Source organism: Hemicordylus capensis, chromosome 3 (assembly GCF_027244095.1).
Source record: "Hemicordylus capensis ecotype Gifberg chromosome 3, rHemCap1.1.pri, whole genome shotgun sequence".
Classification (NCBI taxonomy): Eukaryota; Metazoa; Chordata; class Lepidosauria; order Squamata; family Cordylidae; genus Hemicordylus; species Hemicordylus capensis.
In genome coordinates this window covers 313,677,918-313,704,172 of record NC_069659.1, presented here as the reverse complement: position 1 = coordinate 313,704,172, position 26,255 = coordinate 313,677,918, and the positions used below count along the sequence as shown (strand labels likewise).

General features: G+C 42.1%; 1 protein-coding gene across 2 annotated transcripts in view; it reads right to left on the bottom strand.

The window, feature by feature from the left end:
* Window positions 1-25,800, bottom strand: part of ATP1B3 (ATPase Na+/K+ transporting subunit beta 3) — a 66,333-nt gene extending 40,533 nt beyond the window's left edge. Inside the window, exon 1 of one of the 2 annotated variants that reach the window (XM_053307768.1) lies at window positions 25,728-25,800. In XM_053307768.1, the coding sequence (XP_053163743.1) occupies window positions 25,728-25,785 (58 nt within the window). In that variant the 5' untranslated portion in view covers window positions 25,786-25,800. Of the gene's footprint in view, window positions 1-23,589; window positions 24,010-25,727 lie in introns of those variants that run through there. The other variant, XM_053307767.1, reaches the window with a different exon arrangement.
* Between the last annotated feature and the right edge of the window lie 455 nt (window positions 25,801-26,255).

The following is a 26,255-nucleotide window of genomic DNA, read 5'->3' as shown; positions in this document are numbered from 1 at the left end:
GTTGTTCGAAGAAAGAAATTAGCAATCCACATTCATCCCCTGCTAACTGGGCAAAGTGGCACCTTTTACCGTGGTGATTCTCTTTATTTAGCGGGGGGGGAGTAACTGGCCCTATCCACCCCCAGCACAGTACCACCAGTGGGTTTTTTTTAGAATGTGAGCCCTTTGGGGACAGGGAGCCATCTTATTTATTTATTATTTCTCTGTGTAAACCACCCTGAGCCATTTTTGGAAGGGCGGTATAGAAATTGAATTATTATTAATAATTATTATTATTTCTTGTTTACACAGACAGGTGTTATTGACTGGTTTGTTTTATCCAGACATCGAGTCCTTCCCAAGGACCTGGGATGGCTGAATTTTATTGTCAGTGTTGTTGCTGTTATAGATATCGTCGCAGAATATAGGCTGTTCCCAGTAAAGCTGCTTTTTGTAATTGGCTGATGCTTTTTGTAATTGGCTGTGGCCCCTATGGTGTTGAGGTGCTCTTCAAGGTCTTTTGGAACTGCACCCAGGGTGCCAATTACCACTGGGATTATTTTGGTCTTTTTCTGCCACAGCCTTTCAATTTCAGTTTGTAGATCTTTGTATTTTGTAATTTTTTTCTATTTCTTTTTCTTCTATTCTGCTATCCCCTGGTATTGCTATGTCGATTATTTTAACTTGTTTTTCTTTCTTCTCAACTACAGTTATATCTGGTGTATTGTGTGGCAAATGTTTGTCTGTTTGTAGTCGGAAGTCCCATAATATTTTTACATCTTCATTTTCTTCAACTTTTTCAATTTTATGGTCCCACCAATCTTTGGCTACAGGTAGCTTGTATTTTTTGCAGATGTTCCAGTGTATCATCCCTGCTACCTTGTCATGCCTTTGTTTGTAGTCAGTCTGTGCGATCTTTTGACAACAGCTGATTAGGTGGTCCACTGTTTCATCTGCTTCTTTACAAAGGCGGCACTTGCTGTTTGTTGTGGATTTTTCGACTTTTGCTCATATTGTATTTGTTCTTAGTGCCTTTTCTTGTGCAGCCAGTATTAAACCCTCTGTTTCTTTCTTCAAGTAACCAATCTTAAGCCATTGCCAGGTCTTGGTGATGTCTGATTTTCCACTTATATTGTGCAAATATTGACCATGCAGGGGCTTGTTTCTCTATTTTCCTGCTCGATTCTTGACGTTCTTTCTTGTAGGCCTGCTTGGTTTCATTGGTGCTGAATAGTTTCTCGTTATTGACCATTTTAAGTGCATCTTCTTCACTGTCCTTTATATATTCTTCAAGGCCTCTTTTCTCCTCCTCTACTGTTTGATGGACTTGCAGCATTCCTCTTCCACCTGAGCTGCGAGGGAGGTACAGCCTATCTACATCACTGCGGGGGTGCAGAGCATGATTGATGGTCATTATTTTCCTATTATGATTTTATTATTATTATTATTATTTATTATTATTATTATTAATCTGTGATAATGGTCAGAACCCACCCCCACTACTGTTCAATAAAAATTCTGATTTTCAGCTGCCTTTCTGATAGTTACAATGCCACTTTCCATGTCTCAGATGTCTTCATGTTACAGAATGGTGGGGCAGCAAGTTCACTACTACAAAAGTCCACCAGTAATGAAGATCTCTTGACCAAGGCCTTACTGCTAGAGTACCAGAAAGGGTGATGGGCTGGCTCCAAAAGCTCAATATCCCCTAAACCAGCTGCTTCTTGTGCAATAATCAAAACAGTCATGTTGCATGACACAGACAAGAGAGAGAAGAGGAGAGTTGGTCTTGTGGTAGCAAGCATGACTTGTCCCCTTAGCTAAGCAGGGTCTGCCCTAGTTGCATATGAATGGGAGACTAGAAGTGTGAGCACTGTAAGAGATTCCCCTCAGGGGATGGAGCCACTCTGGGAAGAGCAGAAGGTTTCAAGTTCCCTCCCTGGCTTCTCCAAGATAGGGCTGAGAGAGATTCCTGCCTGCAATCTTGGAGAAGCCATTGCCAGTCTGTTAAGATAATACTGAGCTAGATAGATCAATGGTCTGACTTAGTATATGGCAGCTTCCTATGTTCCTAAGATTGATAAAGAAATAATCAACAGGTATAATCAAATGAAGAAATGAAAGAGGCATGGTTGGAATGGATGAAAGGGGCTCAGCAAAATGAGAGGTATCATTTGGCATGGATCTGGTGGGCCACTGTGAAACTGGATGCTGGACTAGATAGACCCTGGGCCTGATCCAGCAGGGCTGTTCTTATGTTCTTGTACCAGGGGTGGGGAACCTTGGCCCTCCAGCTGTTGTTGAACTCCAATCCCATCATCCCCAGCCACAATTATTGTGGCTGGAGATGGTGGGAGTTGTAGTTCAAAAACAGCTGGAGGGCCAAGGTTCCCCACCCTTGTTTTAGACCATTACCTAAGTGAGGCCACTTAGTATGCGCAAGGGTCTTCTGACCTTTTTGCCCAAGAATCTAGCCATAGAGAGAATGTGGGACCTCTTGTATCGTAAGCCTATGATGTACCACTGAGCTCCAGCTCCAGCTCCAGATAGGGCTCCATCAGCACTGGGCCATATGACAAGAGCCCTGGTTTCCATGCATTAAGAGGAGAGGGCCTCATCCTGGATCTTTCTTTTCTCTGTTCCTATAGCTATCTGTTAGGGTGTTGCTTTGTGATGTGGAAGGCCCGGTTTCTACTCCTGCCCCTTCCCTTCCTGCATGATTGCTTATCAAAACTCTCAAAAGGTGAGCTTTGCCTTGTGGTCATACCTCTATCTTACCAAAGTGAGAACTGAACTCACTTTCCTTGCCCTTTCTCAATGAGCTAACATGCAACTCAGTGTTGCCTCTGATCTTGCTTTTACAATATAAAGCTGCCCTATGCTAGCTCAGATCATTGGTTCAGCCAGTTTAGTATTGTCTGAACCAACCCTTCAGAGTTTGAGGAAGCTGTCTTTGCCCAGCCATACTTGAAGTTGCCAGGTACTGACCTTGAGACCTTCTGTATGCAAAGCATCTGCTTTACCACTTGAGCTACAGCCCTCATCCAGTTATAGAGTGCTTTATTGCTTGTCTTTATGGCGCTCATTAATCAGCCCTGAAAATTCCAGCTCAAACGTTCAAGCGTCCACCATCTTGAAGTGGATGACATCAACACAAACTATGCTGTTGAGGTGTTCCTGTGTGTCCCTACAACTGTACCAAATTTGGGTCAAATAGGTTAGCTGGTGCACAAGTTAGCACTTGAGCCTCCACCATCTTGAATTAGGGTGGATGACATCACCACAAACTTCGCTGTTGCAGTGTCCCTTTGTGTACTAAATTTGGTCCAAATCGATAGGGACACATACACACAGCTAAATGACATAGTTTGTGTCACTGAGGAACAATGCAACAGCATAGTTTGCATTGATATCATCCACTCCAATTCAAGGTGGCAGATGTGTGAACGTTTGAGCTGAAAGTGGGCTAAATTGTGAAGACGGTAATTATCAATTAAGATTATAGGGAAAGGAAAGTAGACAGATTAGTTCTTACCAGAACTTCTTGTTCTTGTATGTATTGTTATAGGGGATTGCTGCCCTGAAAGCTATGCTAATAGGGCAGGATAAAAATTTTACTTTGCTTAAGGAAAGCAAGCTAAAAATGAACACACGACAAAATTCAACTACTGCAGTATAACTTAAACAGCAGAGATAAAAACATAAGCAACACCACAAAATATAACCAGATTCTGCATTTTTAAAAATGAAGCGCTCTCCAAAAGGATGCATAGGTAGGCATCAACTTGGAAAAAGACCACCATGTACTTGGAAACAGAACACCAGACAGTGAAGTTGTTTTAAGACTTGTAAGACATTTTCCCTGGGGCTGCTCCAGCTAGCAGTCTAACAACTATAATCTGAACTGAAGTTTCTCGGAAGTCTTTAGAAGGACAGCTCCATGTATAACACATTACTGTAATCAAATCCAGAGTTAGGAGAGGATGGATAACTATAGCCAAACTATCTCTGTCCTCTTACAATATTATAAAACCTTGTACAGCAATGGTCATTTTATTCCCAACCACAGGATTGGTAAGCACCCTCCCCAACCCCCAGGATCCAAGATGTGTTTAGGCTCATACAGCTGTTCCTTGAATAGCTGGTCCTCGGGTCTAAGGAGCTTGGAACCTGGACCATGTTACTAATCACCAGGGGTCAGAAAAAAAACCTGAAGATCAACTGAACCACTTTTCCTATGGGCTGTCATCTATCATTAGCCAGCCCCCTAATCTATGCCAAAAGGACAGATAATATGATTCAGAGAAGATCAACCAGAGATTTTAATTTAATTTATTTATTTTAAATATTTATACCCCGCCCCTCCAGTACACTACTGCCCAGGGCGGGTCACAACAATAAAATAGATACAATGTATACTGAAAATCTGTACAGCAGGAATGTCAACATCCAAGATAATCTAGAACAGGGGTTCTCAACATTGGGTCCCCAGATGTTTTTGGACTTCCACTCTCATAATCCCCAGCCCCAGTGGCCTTTGGTTGGGGATTATGGGAACTGAAGTCCAATAACATCTGGGGACCCAATGTTGAGAATCCCTGCTCTAGAAGATATTCCCTACTTGCAAGAGCCTCTAGTACTGGAAGATGACGTTAGATCAGCACTCCAGTCATTACAAGTCAGAAAGCTACAGGAATTGATGCAATAGCTACAGAAATTTCTCATGAAATTTCTCATGATCTCATGAGAAACCTATACACAGGAAAGGAAGCCACAGTCCAAATGGAAACTGGTTCCAGATTGGCAAAGACAAGGCTGTATACTTTCTCCTTCTTTATTCACTTTATATGCTGAATATATACTGAGAGAAGCTGGATTGGAAGAAGATGAGTTGGAGGAAGAAACATCAATAACCTGTGCTATGTTGATGACACCACTCTGATAGCTGAGTATGTGGATGATCTGCTGCTCAACTGATCAGAAGCTGTTTTGGCAAATGGTAGTTCATATTTGGAGACACAGGGCCAACATGTAATAGGTTTTAACATTGGTCAACTAGTTAAAGCATTATCCCATTAACATGAATTGTTGTCTTCTTCAAAGCTGTAGAATCCAATCCATAACAGAAGCTTGGTAGAGTGTCATGCTTTATCAAATGGAAACATCTCTGCACACCAAATCCTTAGACTTTGACAAAGGAGAATGAGCAAATAGAAAGAAATACTAGAAAAAAGCACCATCCTTTATGGCCATTTCAATCAGCACCCATCTACAAAAATCTGACATGGTCAGGCAATAAGCTGTCATACTGTTCATAAAAGAAACCTTATTTCTACGGTGCGCCACATTTGGAGTTATTGTGCCCTAATAAAGTCTATTATTTATTATTATTACTACTACCAACACCTTAAAAGCATTAAAATACAGCATTTGGATTCTTTGCTGATATCGTTATATTATCTGATATCACAAAATCTTTTACATAGAAAATATGTGCTTATAAGATACAGAATCCAATTCAACAGAGCTATGTAATTAGGCTATTTTAAAGACACTTAATATCTGACACAGAATTTACCCAAAAATCTGTTTAAGGAAATAAGCATTCCAAACTACAGCCTAGTTACCGAGTAATATGTCAGTGAAGACATGACATACTTTACGCAAATATTCTTAATGCATACCTCCATCTCAAAGTAAAAGGAGGGGCATGTAAACAGCCTTCCAAACATGTTGATTAAAAGCACTTGTACAAAAACATGCTTTGCCCAGCTCCCAGGACTAGACTTCTGCATCCAACAGTGAGAGTGCAGTTTCCAGGATTAGACTGGAGCTATGATACCTTAAGTGGTGCAGTGGGGAAATGCTTGACTAACAAGCAGAAGGCTGCTGGTTCAAATCCCCGCTGGTACTATATTGGGCAGCAACAATATAGGAAAATGCTGAAAGGCAAAAGGCATCATCTCATATTGTGTGGGAAGTGGCAGTGGTAAACCTCTCCTGTATTCTTCCAAAGAAAACCACAGGGCTCTGTATTCGCCAGGAGTCGAAATCGACTTGACGGCACACGTTACCTTTATGTGAGCTGTGCCAATCTGAAGGGCAATGCTGTGAGCTTTGAAAGTGCAAAACACTTACAACTGGTGGGGGGAGGGGACAAGCAACTGAACACCAGCCTCCCTACACCCATGACAAGTGGAGTTCGGAAGGAGCCTGAATCAAGTTCATCCACCTTCATTCATTGATTCATTCATTCAAATTTATACCCCGCCCAAACTTAAGCCTCTGGGTGACTAACAACAATTAAAACACATATAAAAGTTAAAACAATACAATAATTTAAAAACCATAAAATTAACAAACAGTATTTATTTTTTAAAAACCTGAGAAAGCTTGGGTATAGATTAAGGTATAGCCTGATGGGTAGCTAAGTGTATGCGGACATCCCATCCTTGTATGTGTATTTGAACTGGAGCTCTTGGATAAGGAACAAACTAGAAAAAAGGTGGGATGTCTACAACTGGGTTTCCCAATTCCTCCCCACCCACATTTTTTTTTTAAAGCAACCATGAGGTGGGGTGAACTGGATTGCAGTACAAAGGTTAAAGGACTTAAACCTGATCCCTGATCAAAACTGCACCCCCTGCAGTTTATAAAAGCCTCATGTGGTGAGGGAGAAGAGACAAACTAGTACTGTATCCAACTCTTTTCTCCAGCAAAGCTATTAGAAGCTTGGAGTGCGCATGTAGGTAGACATGTACAACTTTAATTGGGATAACGGTGAAAAGTGAAAGGGGCTTGCCCCTAGGTCCTACCCAGTCTATCTGCCATTTCCACAGACTGCTTTTAACTTTGAAGAAGACATTGGGTGGTCACAGATTTTCTGCATTTTATCTAGTTTGGTCCCAAGATAGAAAACTCATTGCAGAATGGCTGAGTAACAATATAAATTGTATGTTTTTTAAACTTTTGTAAACCTCCTTGCGATTGTTTTAAATGAAAGGCGGTATATAAACGCGACAATAAAAATAAATAAATAAATGTTGGAATATAGAACAAGGCAAATATTTAACCATTAAGATAAGGGATTCCTTCAATGACATTTTGGTATGTATATGTTGGGTGTACTTTACCAACGTTACTTCATGTTACCCAGGAAGTCATATGGCACTAGAGATTAACAGCCCTCTGCTCCAGATTCACAAAAGTGCGAAAAAGCTACTTAAATAATATGATGTAGGTAAACCCCTCCTGTATTCTACCAAAGGCAACCACAGGGCTCTGTGGTTGCCAGGAATTGACACTGACTCAACAGTACACTTTACCTTTAGGCGCCATATTTTAGCTTAACAATCCTTACATTGTAAATGTATTTTTTAAAGCTGATATCAACTTTAGGTTTGAAAAAGGTTTACAGTTATCACTGAATTTATTTTTGTTGCCTGTAAAGAAAAATAGGCTTGCCCCCCTAAAAGCAAGTACATACCCACATCTTTTAAAGTTTTGAGAGGGATCTCCATCCCTCCCCAATTTATCAAGTTTAATGGAGAATAAAACCCTTGCATATAAGTTCTGGTACTGGGTACTATGGGTTCTACAATAGGTTATCAGGGATTCTACAACACAAAGACAAAACAAGATGCTAATGCAGCTGTTCTACCTATTGAAATCTTTAAGAGTTATCATCACTTTAAGGCTCTGATGAGATGTTGAGGGTTAGTGAAGGATACAACTTATTTCTGGCCCTGACTCCTGCTTTCATGACAGACTCCAAATTCCTGGAGTGAACGGCACACTGACGTGGATGAGACACTTTCCACTATATCATCTACAGGAAGAAGAGAAATGAACAGAAACTGGTGGTTGGGAGTGTGTAGGTGAGCAGGGCAACATCCGAGGGAAAACAAAATGTCATTAACAGCCTCCACCATACTGTACAGGTGAAACTCGAAAAATTAGAATATCGTGCAAAAGTTCATTAATTTCAGTAATGCAAATTAAAAGGTGAAACTGATATATGAGATAGACGCATTACATGCAAAGCGAGATAAGTCAAGCCTTAATTTGTTATAATTGTGATGATCATGGTGTACAGCTCATGAGAACCCCAAATCCACAATCCCAGAAAATTAGAATATTGTGAAAAGGTTCAACAGTCTAGGCTCCAGGTGTCCCACTCCAATCAGCTAATCAATCCATAACACCTGCAAAGGGTTCCTGAGCCTTTAAATGGTCTCTCAGTCTGGTTCATTAGGAATCACAATCATGGGAAAGACTGCTGACTTGACAGTTGTGCAGAAAACCATCATTGACACCCTCCATAAGGAGGGAAAGCCTCAAAAGGTAATTGCAAAAGAAGTTGGATGTTCCCAAAGTGCTGTATCAAAGCACATTAATAGAAAGTTATGTGGAAGGGGAAAGTGTGGAAGAAAAAGGTGCACAAGCAGCAGGGATGACCGCAGCCTGGAGAGGATTGTCAGGAAAAGGCCATTCAAAAGTGTTGGGGATTCAGAGTTTTCTATTCAGGTAAATATGATACAGTATATGACATAAGTATTGTCCACATAAAGCACCAAGGGCTGCAAATGAGGAATTAAAGTTATTCTAGTGTAATTTGAGTACATTTTACTTATTTTCGTTTAATATACCACCTTGGATCTGCCAGTCTCAAGACAGTTTACAGACACGGTGAAACACTGAAGACAACTACAGGAAAACCTCGATATTCACGGGGGTTCCAATCCGTGGTACAACCGCAAATATCAAGCCATTGTGGCAATGGAAAATTTGGGGTTAGGTTCTCAGTTGGGGGGAAACATCACCAAAACATCATTTTCACAGGGGTAAATGCAGGGGGAAGCTGCCTACTGTACTTAGCTGCTCCCCGAGTCACACTGTGCCTTCGAATGCCCCTAAATCAGCCAGAAATGGCTCTTTTTTTATTTTTAAACAGAGCCATTTTGAGGCTCTGAAACACAAAATGGTGGCCAGAAATGACCACCACAGTCATTTCTGGCCACCCTAAACCCACAAATACGTTAGGTCGACGTGATTTTTTCCTTCCCCCCTGCCCACATGCGCCAAGGTCGAGTGTCTATTACCCAACTGCAGGTATGCAAATCCACTGATAAAGGTCCTCCTATATAACACCACAGTAAAAGAAGAATGTTTTACTAGGACAGCAGAGCCAACAATCAAAGCAATGGCAAAAAGAAGCAAATTAAGTTACTCGGCTCTCGTTAGTGAAGCCCAAAAGTTTGGGTAAATAGTACCATTTTTAGTTGCCTGCGGACAGACAGAAGAGAGGGAGCAGTAAGAATCTTACCAGGAGGACATTCCACTCTCTAGGGACAAGAACAAAGAAGGCCTTGTCCCACCATACTTGAGAACCTTACTTGGTGAGAAGTTAGCTTGCAGAGCAGGGACCCTCCAGATGATCTTGAAAGGCAGGCAGAACATTCTGGAGCAGACAGTTCTTCAGGTTTTTAGGGCCCAAATAATGGTCCTAGATGCCCAAAAGTCACCAGCACCTTGAAGCTGCACACATGGGCAGACTGTAAGCCTGTACAGGCCTTTCAGAGTCAAAGCTATATGATCACTCTGTGTAGCCCCACAACAACAGCCCGGTTGCTGAATTTTGCACTGGATTCTAAATGCTTTCCACATAAAGCCGTAATCTAGCCATAGTATGATTGCAGCATGAGTAACTGTGACAAGACTGACTTCTCGAGAAAGGGATGCAACTTATGCACAAGCTGAAGTTGTCCAAAGATACTCCAGGTCATAGCAGCCTCTTTATTCCCCAGAAGTAACACTAAGTCCAAAAAGGCCTCAAGCTGCACAACAGTTTCTAAAGAAGTTGTGCTGCCTCATGTGGAACAGGCTGTATCCCTTCAGTTCAATCATCTCTCCTTTTAACTAAGAGCACATTCATCTTTTCAAGGTTTAATCTCAACTTTTTTGCCCACATCCATCTCATCACTATCTCCAAGCCCTGGTTTAGCAGATTCACTGATTCCATGACATCAGAAGACAATGCGAAATATAGTTTTGTGTAATTAGCATAGACACCACTGTCTAAACCAATGGAAACACACACCAGCTTCATTTAAATGTTAAACAGCATGTGAGACAAGATCAAATTCCACAGGACCCCAAAGATCAATGGCCAGGAAATCAAGAAGTTCCCCCACTACCTTTCGAACTCTCCCCCAGAAGCAGGATTGGAAGCAGTTCAAAACTGAACTATTCAGTCCCAGCCTCACAAGGCAATCTAGAAGGATAATATGATCAACTATATTAAATACTGCCAAGAGGTCCCACAGGAACAATGATGCATTTCCCCTATCCAGTTCCTGGTAGAGGTGACCAAACAGGGGGATCTAGATGCTTACAGTGCCCAAACCAGACAGAAGCTGGACTGATATGGGTCAAGTTAATCCACTCATCCAAGACCCTCTGCAGCTGGGACATCACCACACACCATACCTTGGCCCAAAGGGGGAGATTAGAAACCAGGCTAAAGTTATGTGCTGGAAGGGTCAGGGACTTCTTCAGTAAAGACCCTATAATTGCCCTGTTGATGGGAAGGAGGGAATACCACCAGGGCCCAAGTTAACACATGCTGCCTCTAACCCAGTAGGCCCAATGTCTTATAAAATGATATTGGAGAACACCAATAGATAAGGCGGGGGGGACCAAAGAAACAAAAAAGAGGAAGCAAGGAGAATACAGAACTTTAAGTTGTCTTCACACAACCTAGGAGAAGATGGATCCTACAAATCAACCATCAACAGGTAAATGAAAAACAAGAGCCTTCAAACCTAACTGTAATGATATAGTTCTATGCTTTAGTTTCACTCACTGCTGGTTAGGCTGTCTGTAGGAACATAGGAAACTGCCATATACTGAGTCAGACCATTGGTCTATCTTGCTCAGTATTGTCTTCACAGACTGGCAGCGACTTCTCCAAGGTTGCAGGCAGGAATCTCTCTCAGCCCTATCTTGGAGAAGCCAGGGAGGGAACTTGAAATCTTCTGCTCGTCCCAGAGAGGCTTCATCCCCTGAGGGGAATATCTTGCAGTGCTCACACTTCTAGTCTCCCATTCAAATGCAACCAGGGCAGACCCTGCTTAGCTATGGGGACAAGTCATGCTTGCTACCACAAGACCAGCTCTCATCTCCACAAGACCAGCTCTCCTCTCTTTCTGTAACAACAGAAAGCTACAGCTCCTGGATGGCTCCATCTCTCAGTGTCTCTTTCCTCTCTCTCAAAGCTCCTGCCTTCTCCCTCCCTCCAGAATCTCATTCCCTCCATCCTGTCTATCTCCTTGAGCCGCTTCATGGGTCAAAAAAAAGAGGTTATACCCCATACATCCAACAGAGGCTACCCTTCTCTACACACAAACAATTCCAAGTTTAGAATAAAGAACATGTGAAAACCTGGGGGAAACTCAGAAAAGTTGGGCGGGGGGTCATTTTGTCCAAGGCCAGAGAATGGAAAAATTGGTGGAACTGATTAAATATTTTCTCTTAGAATGATACATGAAATGCCTTACAAATGTCTATTAAAAATATTATCACTTCTTACCCAGTAGTATTTCAAAATATTATATAATCTGAAAGTGTTTTATTTAAGAATGAAAAATGAAAATTCACATGCAGAATCAGATGCCGTTCATCTTTCAGATACCAATTGTCAGATATCAATTTGGCTCTATCAGGGCAAACCAGAGATACTAGTACTTTCAAGGATGTTACTGTGCAAAATTGTTCCATATTATGAAGTTTAATTGAATATCCACATTTACTGTTAGTTAATACAGCATTATTATTAGTAATATTTGTATACCACTTTTGAACACAAACATTTTCAAAGCAGTTTACATGCACAAGAAAATATGGATCCCTGTCCCAACCTTCTGACAGTTTATTCAAAAAACTGAAGACAGAGATTACTGTTATGATACACACCCTCATCCCAATTTTGCCTCTGGCAAGTTTTAGCCATGTTTATATTACTACGAATATGTATATACAATTTTTCAACAAGAGTTCTCAAAGCAGTTTACATAGAAATATACATAAATAAATAAGATGGTTCCCTGTCCCAAAATGGCTCACAATGTAAAAATAAACACAAGACAAAAATCAGCAACAGCCACTAAAGGGATGCAGAGCTTTCCCCCAGATAAATTTAAGAGAAAATCACCACTTTGAGAAGTGTCTCTGTGTTCAGTTAGTAGGGGAATTTGTATTATTTGTTCCCAATACCTTAAAACCTATTTGACCAGAAGCAAGTGAGACAAGACGTGTGTACCACCAATAAAACTGCTTCAAACTACTTTCAATTTTCTAAAAAACTAACTACCTCGAGTCTCCATTGTTTTAGAGGCATTATATTTTTAAAGAAACAGTATTTGAGTTACTATTCTTAATAGGGAAGGCGAACTCAGAAAATAGTGAGTTTCTTATGTTTCTAGTCTACATAATGCTGACTGCCAGAAGCCTGTCTAATTTTAGATAACAGAGCTTATTTATTTATTTTATTTGATTTGATTTATATACCACCCTTCCAAAATGGCTCAGGGCGGTTTACAATTAAAACAAACTACTAAAACAATAAAAAGCTAAAACAAATTAAAAACAGTATAGCAATTAACAATTAAAAAACATTTTAAAACAGCAATTAAACAATTCACAGTAATTAAAAGCCCCAAAATCGGGTTAAAATTTTAAAAACCCTGGAAAGCCAGGCCAAACAAATACGTTTTAAGGGCTCTCCTGAAGGCTAATAGAGAATTCAAATTACGAATTTCCACAGGGAGTGCATTCCACAGCCCCGGAGCAGCTATAGAGAAGGCCCGCCTCTGAGTCGCCACCAGACGAGCTGGTGGTAACTGGAGACGAACCTCCTCAGATGACCTTAATGTGCGGTGGGGATCACACAGAAGAAGGCGCTCTCTAAGGTAACTTGGGCCTAAGCCGTTCAGGGCTTTAAAGGTAATCACCAGCACTTTGTATTTTGCCCGGAAACATATCGGCAGCCAGTGCAATTGTTTCAAAATAGGTGTAATATGGTCTCTCCGGGTTACCCCAGAGACCAATCTGGCTGCCACATTCTGAACTAATTGAAGTTTCCGAACTACGTACAAAGGCAGCCCCACGTAGAGCGCATTGCAATAGTCAAGCCGGGAGGTTACCAGCTGGTGCACCACTGTTTTGAGGTCATCCTCCTCAAGGAATGGACGCAGCTGTCGAATCAGCCGAAGCTGATAGAAAGCACTCCTGGCCATGGCCTCCACCTGAGAAACCAGGGTGAGGCCTGGGTCCAGGAGTACTCCCAAGCTGCGCACCTGCTCCTTCTGGGGGAGTGTAACCCCATCCAGCTTACCTTTTATTTAATATAGCACTGACAGATCTTATTTTACTTATTTTCCCTTGGTAAAATATCCGACATGTCCAGATGACTCAGATTAAAACAGCTTGCAGGTTGATCTCTAGCTTTACATATAATCAAGGTTGATAAAAATCATGTTTTTAAAAATCTAAAAAATCAGTTTTTATTTAAATTGGATTTTTTAAAACAATCATAAAAGAGAACCTGGGTCAAAGATATTATCATGAATATTAATCAGAATGACTCATTGTATTCTAGGAACATGTTAAGGGCCGTATATGAGGACAAAACATACCTGATCAATCCTGTTCTGCAGGTGGTGTATATGCAGCATGCGCCTACACACACACAGTGTCAAGCCCTTTCCCCAGAGGCGTAACTATGGGGGGACAGGGGGGGCACGTGCCCCGGGCGCCATCTTTTCTGGTCACGTGGGGGGCGCCGCCATGACAAAAAATATTTTTTTAATTTTTTTTAAAAAAAATTGTTAATACAAATGTTTCCTGCTCAGTGCAGCAGCGCTGCAGCAGTCAAGGGAGCGCATCGGTGCCCCCTCCCCCACGAGCGGTCCCTTCCGCGCCTCCCGCGCCCCCCCCATTGCTTTGCTGGCGCCTGGCGGCCAGTCAGTGGCCTGGCTTGGTGGCCGCGGCGGGCGCTTGTAAGGAAAAACCTAAGTATAATGTAGTATGTTGGGGGGGCACCATTTCAGTGCTTGCCCCGGGCACCGTTTTCCCTAGTTACGCCTCTGCCTTACCCGCCTACCCACTCCAAAATGCAATGACAATAGGTGGTCAATAAATGAATAGAGGATTGTGGGGGATGGAGCAGACTTGAGCAATGATAAGTTATATATTATTATAAATGCAAGGGATAGAGGAGGAATAGAAACTGAAAACAAAAGTGAACAAAACATATTCATGCAATGCTGAGGAAACATTTTTAGAGTATATCCTCCATTGTAGAAGGGAAACTCCTATCACTGTAGCCATTTGGGAAGATTTTAATGAAGTTTCTGCATGTGTCCGAGATGCAAAACAGCGCAACAAAGCCTGGTTGTCCATTTGAAACAGCATTCTGAGAAGCGAGTACCTATTGTAGTACCTACCTTTTAAAAATGAAACCTACATCTATCTCTGAATGTGTATTAAGATTATAATAGACAACAAGATTGTACTTTTACTTGAAAGTGATTTTCCTGACTAGTAATTTAAATCATTAAAAGAGAGTCTGTGCAGTGATTTAAATCATGATTTTAATTGTGATTTAAATCAACCCTGCATATACAGGTGAAACTCGGAAAATTAGAATATCGTGCAAAAGTCCATTAATTTCAGTAATGCAAATTAAAAGGTGAAACTGATATATGAGACAGACGCATTACATGCAAAGCGAGATAAGTCAAGCCTTAATTTGTTATAATTGTGATGATCATGGCGTACAGCTCATGAAAACCCCAAATCCACAATCCCAGAAAATTAGAATATTACATGGAACCAAGAAGACAAGGATTGTAGAATAGAACAATATCGGACCTCTGAAAAGTATAAGCATGCATATGTATTCAGTACTTGGTTTGGGCCCCTTTTGCAGCAATTACTGCCTCAATGCGGTGTGGCATGGATGCTATCAGCCTGTGGCACTGATGAGGTGTTATGGAAGACCAGGATGCTTCATTAGCGGCCTTCAGCTCTTCTGCATTGTTTGGTCTCATGTCTCTCATCCTTCTCTTGGCAATGCCCCATAGATTCTCTATGGGGTCAGGTCAGGCGAGTTTGCTGGCCAATCAAGCACAGTACACTGTATACTTTTCAGAGGTCCGATATTGTTCTATTCTACAATCCTTGTCTTCTTGGTTCCATGTAATATTCTAATTTTCTGGGATTGTGGATTTGGGGTTTTCATGAGCTGTATGCCATGATCATCACAATTATAACAAATTAAGGCTTGACTTATCTCGCTTTGCATGTAATGCATCTGTCTCATATATCAGTTTCACCTTTTAATTTGCATTACTGAAATTAATGGACTTTTGCACGATATTCTAATTTTCCGAGTTTCACCTGTATTTGTAATTAAGTATACTATTTTAAAAGTATCATCTTGAAAATATTATTATATTCTTTAGAAATTCTTTTTAAAGGAAAATATTACACGCTAGCTAAGCTGTACATAGTTAACTTTGCATCTTTAACACAGTAAACTTTACATAGGACACAAAAATAAGTAGCACTCTATGAGTTTCCATTTTTTCCAAAAACAAAAACCAAACACACATACACACAAAACAAAAGGTGCCCCCCACCCACAAACAGCTTCAACATTTCTGGAAACTTTACATCTCTAAATGTACTGAGTACTCCCATTAAACCACCTTAAGTGGCGCAGCTGGGAAATTCTTGACTAACAAGCAGAAGGCTGCCGGTTTGAATCCCCACTGGTATGTTTCCCAGACTATGGGAAACACCAATATCGGGGAGCAGCGATATAGGAAGGTATTGAAAGGTATCATCTCATACTGTGTGGGAGGAAGCAATAGTAAACCCTTCCTGTATTCTACCAAAGAAAACCACATGGCTCTGTGGGCACCAGGAGTTGAAATCAACTTGACAGCACATTTTAAATGTAACTCAGAATTAACTCCACTACTCCTAAGTAGATAAACAAATATACATATATAAAGGAGCTATACCTTGCAAATTGTTCAAGACTTCACTACACAAGCAATGCCCTCCCCGCAAAAAATAGGTCCAAGTGTCTGGTTGATCCAGCAGTAGCAACAGAACCATGTTAACAGTTTCCCTAGCACATCCCTGTTAAAATACACGGCACTCTTCCTCTTACCTGTCTCTAAAAGATCCACTAAATCTTTACAGGTAGAAGGAAGCATGAGTGTGTGACAAACAGCTGTAACAGCACAATTCAAAACAATATTTCAAGTGATTTCCTTGGCAGAGTGAGAGGGAATCCCATTTACTTATAGAACTCTCATTTTGGTGTATAGTCCCCTGGGCAAGAAATTTGAAAAGGGAAGAGAATAACCATGTACTGAACACAACTTGAATGATAGAACACAGAGTGGAGATGTGGATTTCCCCCCAAATTTTAAATTCTGAGAAATTTTCCATGCAAATTTCCTTATTTGCATAAAATTTGAATTAATTTTATTTCTTTAAAAATACTATATAAGTTTCTCTGGTGACCTAAACAGGTTATCTAATTTGGCATGTTATTTATTTTATTTTAATTTTTTTTACATTTATATCCCACTCTTCCTCCAAGGAGCCCAGAGCGGTGTACTACATACTTGAGTTTCTCTTTCACAACAACCCTGTGAAGTAGGTTAGGCTGAGAGAGAAGTGACTGGCCCAGAGTCACCCAGCTAGTTTCAGGGCTGAATGGAGATTTGAACTCGGGTCTCCCCGGTCCTAGTCCAGCACTCTTACCACTACACCACGCTGGCTCTCATTTGACCATCTGACCTATTTATACAGTAAAATCACATCTCCCCCATAATAATTTCCCCTCACTGTATCTCTATAGTTTTTCAAGTAACCGTTGCACCCCACATCTCTGGCACTGAGTGCCCATCTTTCAGGAATATAGGTGAACCCTATTATCCTCAGGGGTTCTGTCCTCCACTATAACCACGGATAATGGAGCCACAGGCAACGGGGCACTAAATCCATGGGAATGGGGATTTAGGTTCCTGGAGGCTGGGAAACATGCTTTAAAAGGCTAGAAATTGTCAAAATAAAAGGGGGTGACCTACCATGCACCAAGGGTCTCCAGCTGTCCAAGAATGTTCCCCCACCCATCCCCAAATTGCCCATTTTTCTGTGAAAAATAATGGAGAAAGATATTTTTTAAAAACCACATAAGCCACAAATTGGCTCCTATTAATAAAATGGCAGCTGGAAATGACCTCCAAGGTCATTTCCAGCTATCCCCAAACCACAAATACGTGAGTTTTACCCCTTTTTGTATCTGTGGATAATGAGGTCAGGTGACATTTAGGTGACCACAGATACACAGAACCACGAATAGTAGTACCATGTATAGCGAGGTCAACCTGTACATGCAAGATTCCTGAAAGACAGGCACTCAGTGCTCTACCAAATACAGAATGAGACACTACCTTTCAGGTTCCCCTTTTTTCTCAACAGTCATAGGAACTAACTCAGAAGCTGCCTTTACTATAACCATTAGCCATAAGTAAATTTCATTTGAATACTTTGCTCAGGATACCTAAAGTCCAGGATCAAGTAGCCTTGGAGCTTTTTCAAATGTCAGCTTTATTACACAGGAAATGTGCAGCCTTTATCACATTATGGAGAATACAAATACCCTTCCCAGCACATCAAGTGTGGGGAAATAACATTTTCCTCAAATTCCAAGGTGGATAGTTTAAAACGACATGTTTGGCAGCAACTTAAGTCACAGCTCAACAATTCCTAGACACCTAGGCACCATGGTGTCCATTTAAACATGGCACCTGAGCCAAGCGATGAACAAATGCAACGAGGAGGAATCAGCAAGCAGAACAGATGCAGGTTGCTGCTCTCTCATCCTAGTTGCATTTATCTGGTTCAGCCAGGCAATGAACTAATGCAACCAGGAGGAGGAGTAATCAAAGCAAGGGTGAGTTGCTCCCTCCTGCTTGCATTGTTCGATCACCTGCCTAAGCCAGATGGGCATGACCATGAAAAGAAGGGTGTAACCTGCCCCCACTTGCTTGCTCCCTCCTCCTCTTGACTGCATCTGTCCACTGTCTGTCTGAGTCAGATGGCTGCAACCTGGAGAAAGCAAGCAAGCAAGGCAGGGAAGTCTGCCTCACATGGAGCAGGAGTTGTTACTGGTGAAGAGCTAGCCCCTTTCCCCCCATAGAGCAGAGGGCAGTCCAACTACTAAATTTTGGGGTTGGCTCCCAGAACTATCTATGTAGTCACTAGGAGTTGACACCGACTTGACAGCACTTCATCCATCCATCCATCCATCCCAGAGCAGGGGTCCTTAACCTTCTTACACCTACAGATCCCCTCACCCAGATCCTCAAATATTACCCATGGATCTCCACCCCTTTATATATTTTCATAAGGCTCCAGTAAAGATGAGAGAGGTAGAGCAGTGTTTAAAGGTTTTTTATAAAGTCCATTAGTGGCCAAGTTGAAGGGGTGAGGCAATGAATGGTCAAAACACACCCTGAGGTCAGAGAGACAAACAAGAGATAAGGCAGAGAATGGTCTAAACAGAGTTCAGGGTCAGATAAACGAGTAAGGAAACCATATTTTTCACTTTCACAACCAAGCAAAAGGAGCAAGTATCCAGCTAGAATTGTCCACAATGGCGGTCAGAAAGGAACTGAGCTGAGAAGCACTCTGCTGAAGCTACCAAATGCACTCCATGTGTGAAGGACAGGGAGCTTGAAACCCTTTCAAACCCTCTGAAATTTCAGAGTGCTTGGAGGAGCTTGAAACCCATCCATGGGGACTGCTGTGGAGGCGCAGAACTCATGTTGTGAAGAATACTGGATCACCTTTAAGATAGAACAAGTACTCAAGATTGTTAGTTCTACCTTGCCCTCCTGTAGGCCCAATAGATATCAACTTGTGAACACTCCTCTTTGAAAACATAAATAACTATGTGTTTGGTTGGGAGAGTTACTCATAATCTGAGAACTGTGTGCACATTACAGAAAACAAGTAGTGAAGCCTAAAATAGGGAAACAGAATCACCTATATAGGCTCTATGGATAATCCTGATAAGATACAAACATGTTCCCAAGAGTTAGGGCCTGGATCCCAAAGCCAGTGATTAGCTTTTAACTCCTTAGCTCCCACTATTAAGCATATAATATCATTTGCGCTAGTTGTGCCATATTTCTTTTTGACTTAAAAAGGATGGTATTTCCTCCACATGCCATTTCTTTACACAGAAAAACACAGATTTTGCTTTGGTGTGTATTACATTCAGATTTCATTTCAAATAAAACTATTTTAAAACGCTATAACTGAACTAACTAAAATTATTTTAACAACTTTGAGTTTGTAATTTTTTCTGATGCTGTGAAATGCAGGGCCCCTTCCCTATTTCTATGATGCCATCTGGCTACATGAGTCATCTGTTGCTTAATACCTGTGACATCACCCATGACACGTGGCACATTCTCTGCCATGTCGATTTGTAAGACTTTTGAAGTGTTTTGAATCCATGAGAATTCTCTTTCCCCACAGATTCAGCCTGCCTCCTCAATGTACTAAAAAAAACCCAAAGGCATAGTACATATATCTGTGTTTAGGGGCAGATAGCAGGGAAATGCTTGACTAACAAGCAGAAGGTTGCTGGTTCGAATCCCCACTGGTACTATATCGGTCAGCAGCAATATAAGAAGATGCTGAAAGGCATCATCTCATACTGCATGGCAAGAGGCAGTGGTAAACCCCTCCCATATTCTACCAAAGAAAACCACAGGGCTTCTTCTAGGCACCAGGAGTCGAAATTGACTTGACGGCACACTTTACCTTTATATGTATTATACCTGTTTTAGGGGCAGTGTTCCCTTTAACAGGAATTCCCAGATGTTGTTGACTATAGCTCCCAGAATCACCAGCTATGATGGCTTTTGCTTGGGGATTATGGGAGTTGTAGTCAACAACAACTGGGAATCCCTGTTAAAGGAAACACTGTTTAGTGGGGCTCTTTTTTGCATCAGCACACACCTCTACAGCATTGTATGGGTTTGGAACTGTATTTAATACTCATAAGGTTAAGGACTAGAAAACACAAACACTTCCATCAATCCCAACTCAAAGAACAACAAATATGAAACTGCTGTGTGCGTTTCCTAGATTTTAGTTCTGCTTTCACTTGCAATTTGAATTGAATTAATTCTAACTTTAGTTTTATTTGAATGACATACAGAAGTTAACAGGCTGGTCACCATTAATTCAGATGCAATGTGGAGCCAGGACTAAATCCTGTCTTCAAGTCACCTAGTATTGGGCATGTGCGCTCCCCTCTTCCCTTCATGCACATGAGGAAGGAGGTTGCTATTTCTGGTCCTGGCTTATTCTAGCCAGAATTTCCAAAATAAACCAGGATCCAAAGATAGAATTGTATCCAATGCCAGGATCAGAAGCAGAAATCTGCTTCCTCTTGTGTATAAAGAGGAAGGGGGAGTGTACATTCAGCCCTATCACTCTAGTACTCCTGAACCGGTAGCCTCTCTTTCTCACTCAGGATAATTACCTGAAAAAAAGTTGATTACAACTTTGAAACTGTCCAGATCACCTGATACTGTATTGCTATTTTATTTATTTAATAAGTGTTTACTCCACCTTTTAAACATTTAAACATAATGCTTTTTAAGGCAGCTTACAATAAAACTCCAATCATAAAAATAATGCTTGTAAAACTCATGAATCTAAGTCAACACTAAATATAACCAGGCAATTGCTAAAAACAACAGCCATTAAAGCATTAAAAGGTAAGCAAGGAATTTTAGAAACAAATCCCACTAAAGGGCAATTGTTTCCCAAAAGAGGAGTCGTCACATCAGGCCTTTTTAAATATTGCAAGGGAGACATTCTGCCTTATTTCACCAAGGAAGGTCTCCACAGGCACAACACCAGCACTAAAGAACCCCACTCTGATCACCGTTATCAGTTAGAGACAGTGGCAGGCCAGAGCAGGACTTGCAAAGATACTCTTTATCCATTCATTTAGTTGTATTATTTCATTAAATTAATAAGTATACTTCAAAACATTTCACAGAATGGTATAACAGTGAAAGAGTTTACCCCATATCACCAGCTACATAGTTTTCCATATAAACTGGAGAGCAACTACAACTTACATGTTCAAATATCCAAGACTTTATTTCCCAGTCTGTAAATTACTATGAGTTTGTATGCAATGGTACACGGCTTAGTGTTGTAAGCCACCTCAGAATTTTTTTTAATCAAATGAACAATAAGATTAAGATGGTTTAAATAAAACAGATAATTCACATTTTGAGGATTTAATTTGGTACATCTTTGTACAGTCCAGAACTACTACAAATTACCTTTATCAGCACAGAAACAGGTAAACAGCTGAGAACTGACTCAAGTTTGTACAGGCAAATTTGTTCTTCAGGGAATACGAACAAAAATAATCTGTTCACAATTCATCTCTCTCACTCCTGCTTGATGCAGAAGTGGGGGGCACTCAGGATAATTCCATTTAACTGCTGAAGTAGAACATATTTTTAATTCATATTTGGATTACCCACCCAACAGAAGCCAAATACATATAAAACAAGAGTTGTTACATGTTTACATGAACAGAGCACTTTAAACATGAACATTACATCCAAAAGTGATTTGTGGACTTATTCCTTAATATCAACGCCAAGAAACAGCCAATCTATAATAAACATTACAACCTGAATACCTACTAAAGAACAATTAAGTAGTAGTCCAGATAACATTTTAAATGGAATTTGTACATGGAATTACAAAGCATCTTTTACCAAGCTGACTATAAAGTAGTTGAAGTGTTAACATTTTTATATTAATTTTTTAGCAAGTATAGTCACAGAGAAAAAACATTTTGTTTTCTTGGACACTACTGCAAATGACCTTTTTCTCAAAAAAAAAAAAATGTCTTGAGCATCCTTCACAATGAGTAGAATACAAGCATAAACACATCCCTGTACTCCTTTCTCCTTTCCACCACTTCCCCATTTGTTCAGCCCACACACTAAAGGAAATCTAGTGATTTAAGTGCCTGTCTGAAGAGATCAGTCACCAGAGCAGAATGGAAATTTCCTCTCTAGTCTTCAAAGTGCAAAGTAACTAGGAGGATCTGATTTCCATGTGAATGAAGAACAGCTCACATCTCAGTCAAGGCCCTCTGCTGACAAACAGATAGCCTTGGCAACACAAAGATCACACATGTGTACTCTGCTTTGGGTTCTTCTCATTATTCCAGAACAAGTGCCCAGGTTGTGATCCATAGAATGACTGAGAGTCGGACATGACTGAACGAATAGAGAGAGAGAGCGCCCAGGTTCAGTGAGCAAGAGTGCAAGCCACAATTGATCTGGATTACATCTGAAGCACACATTCCTTGTCATTACTCTAAATACAATTTTTGTTGGTAACTTCCACAATTTGTACTTCCTGTACGATCCAAACTAAGGAAATCTTGCCCCCACGCCTTAAGGACAAATGAGGCAAAAATAATTTTTTTTTGATCCACAAGTAAATAAAAAATGCAAGCCAATAGCAAACTAAGATAAAATAAGAACATCAAACCCTTCTGTAGATAACTATGCCTGGAAGATTCACATTATTGTGTTCAGGAAAAAATAATGACAGGAGGAAGAATGGTTGAAAATAAGTGATGAAGCACATGCTTGGCTGCCTTCCAAACACCCACGGAAGTTACTCCATGCTGGATGGAGTTAACTCCTGGGGTAAAGCAAGAAACTAAGAAAACGAAGAGAAGCCGGACCTGTTCCAGTTTCTTTTGAAGGCTCTTCCTCCGCCCGAACAACCTTCCAGCATCACTGCAGCAGCCGACGCCAAAATCAGCGTGCGGCAAGGGTTCACGGCGTCAGAGAGAGATGCAGCAGCCCCCAGGGCGAGAGCAGCCGAGGGGGAAATCCGTCCCTTTCCGTGTCCCTAGCATGGGGGACTCCCCAGCAGGACCCTGCCCCATCATGACGCGGCTTGCCAGGAAGGAGGAGCCTGTCGGTGGTAGTAGGTGGTCCCTCTGCAACACCGACGGCAGGAGGAGGAAGGCGGCAAGTCAGCTGGGGACACGCGCTAAAAAAAACGGCTCCCCCCGCTTCCTTCCTTGCCTGCTTTCCCACAATGGACCCACTTGCTCCTACGGGACTCCGTCTGGCCAACCTCTTCTTCCTGAGCCCGCGAGAGGAGGGCGGAGAGGCGGTGAAGCCCCCTCTTTGGTGGGTCTAGGATGCCTCCCCCCCACGTCTCCTCCCGCCTCGCGCTGTCACGTTCAGTCTATTTTTATACTCCAAAGCTGCGCGGGTCGCTGCTCCCGGCCCGCTCCCCGCCTCGTGGCCCCTCATCAAACGTAGGCTGTAAGGGCACAAGCTCGAGCTGGGCAAGGCAGCTCCCGCCATGCTGCGCTGAGCCTCCTTTCCCTGCCAGCTCCACGCGTGCCCACTTCCTTCCCCCCGTCCCTCCTTCCACTCGCCTTACCCCAGCTCTTGGCCGTACGCCCCAGAAACTCGCCGCTGTTGGGGTTATAGATGAATCGCCGCCACTCGGCCATAGACTGGCTGAAGGGCTTCTTCTCCTCCTTGGCCATGGCTAGTAAAGGAAGCGAGAGAGGTGGGGCGGGGGGAGCTGCAGATTCCTGGGCACCCGAGCGGCGTTGGCGATGGCTGCCGGCCGAGACAACAGCGGCTCCTCAGAACCGCTAAGTAACTGTCCCTCAGGCGCCCGGCGGGAGAGCAGAAGAGAGAAGAGGAAAGGAAAGAGAAGTGGGCCAGTCGCACAGGCTGAGCGGAGCTACTCGCGCCGCCTCTTCCCCGAATGTACGTCAGCGCCCAGAGTAGCCAATCGCAGCTCCCGTCGACTCGAAATACTGCTGCCCTCGCTGATTCTCGCACTGCCACCTGCAGGAGGGCCAAAGAGACACCGAAAGAGCGGGGGAGGGGGCTGGTGGTCAAAGCACGCCTCCTTGCAAGACCGGCAGCTGACTGCCGGCATCTCATAGGGCGGCGGAGAAGGGGAGGATAGATGGATGGGGAGAGGAGACAAGCGAGCCTCCTCCTCCTGTCTCTTCTCCCAATCGTGGGTCTTAAAAGGGTAGACGAGCCGGACTGTCCCCATAAAAGGGATGGCGACGGTGGCTCATGGTTGACCACCACCAATATGGGTCTCTGGCTTACAAGCGGGACAGGAGACAACCTTTGTTCGCGTTAACAAAGGGGTGTTTCCCCTTGACCATGTATGGTATGAAATGTTGCAATACTTGTGCTGAACGAAATGTGGTTAAAAACACACACACACACACCATAACGCATCTGTGCTTCTAAGTTCAGGACGTTGTGAAATGTAGCATGTATGAATAACGTACAACCCCGCAACGGGGTTGCCCTCCAGTCACTTTACAGAGAGGAAGAGCTACAAGATGTTTACCACTACAGGTTTGATTCCCGTCCCCCACTTCTTTTACCATGTAAGAGCAGCTTGTGAGCTTTCAACACCTGCAGCACACAAGATATCCAGCGGCTGGTCGGATCTATTTTATTTATTTATTTCCCTCTGATGAGCATAAGGTGGTAACTGCTGCTAGATAGCAGAAAGGTTACAAAACCCAAGAAGGCTGGGATTTTTAAAAAGTCAAACATCCATTCATCATGTAAAAATACCAGCAACAAATTTGGATCATTGAGATGTGGCTTCCTATTTACTGCATCTCCACACACGAAAATAAAAGGTACAACAACAAATACATCCTTCTATCCCTTTCTCTAACATACTCTTAAGGTGGTAAATGGGAAGCACAAACCTTCTGTGAAAGAGGCTCGTTCTCACAATTGATCTCATCATGTCATTTAAATGAACACTGGAGATAGGAACGTAGGAAGCTGCCACATACTGAGTCAGATCATTGGTCTATCTAGCTCAGTATTTTCACAGACTGGCAGCGGCTCCAGAGCTGCTCCATCCCCTGAGGGGAATACCGTACAGTGCTCACACTTCTAGTCTCCCATTTATGTGCAACCAGGGCGGACCCTGCTTAGCTAAGGGGACAAGTCATGCTTGCTATAAGACCAGCGCTCCTCTCCTGATGTGTTGTGAGATCCTGGTGTTGTGTTTGCTTCTGGTGTTGTGTTTGCTTATCATGTGAACTCAAGTCAAGTCAAGTTTTATTTGCGGTCCTAGACCAAACAGTCATGTGGACTCAATATTCTTTCTAAAATCTCTGGTTGGCAATGCCCCTACCCAACATTAAAATGGAGATCCAGAATCTTATGCCTGAATTTCATGTTGGCTTAAAGTTGATTTGCTGTGGCGCCAATCTGACTAAGAAAAATCCTGGAGTCCACACAACATGTTCCATGGGAGCACACATGTGCCACCAGGATCTCTAGTTTTTGCTTAACTGACATGATGGTGATGACAAGATGGTGATGACAAGATGGATGGTGAGAATCAGACCAGAATCTTTTCCATCTAGTTCTTGTCCATGAGGTGAATTAAAGGGCTCATGGCGAACCCTCTTCGTCCATTCCTGATTCCAGGTAAAAGTCCAAGCAAGCTCCACCCTCACTCCCTGAAAACCAATTCCCCCAATAAGGAGTTATATTTATATTTATCCTCCTTACCAGATCCCTGCTGATTACACGAAAAAAGGTCCAGGTAGACATTTCTCCTCAGACGCATGGAAGAGGCAGAAACAATGGTTGTCAAATAACTTGTCAATAGTTACTGAATTATTTCTTGTTTACACAGTCAGACAGGTGTTATTGACTGGTTTGTTTTATCCAGACATCGAGTCCTTCCCAAGGAACTGGGATGGCTGAATTTTATTGTCAATTGTTATAGATATCGTCGCAGAATATAGGCTGTTCCCGTAAAGCTGCTTTTTGTAATTGGCTGATGGTGATTTCTGTGGCCCCTATGGTGTTGAGGTGCTCTTCAAGGTCTTTTGGAACTGCACCCAGGGCGCCAATTACCACTGGGATTACTTTGGTCTTTTTCTGCCACAGCCTTTCAATTTCAATTTGTAGATCTTTGTATTTGGTGATTTTTTCTATTTCTTTTTCTTCTATTCTGCTATCCCCTGGTATTGCTATGTCGATTATTTTAACTTGTTTTTCTTTCTTCTCAACTACAGTTATATCTGGTGTATT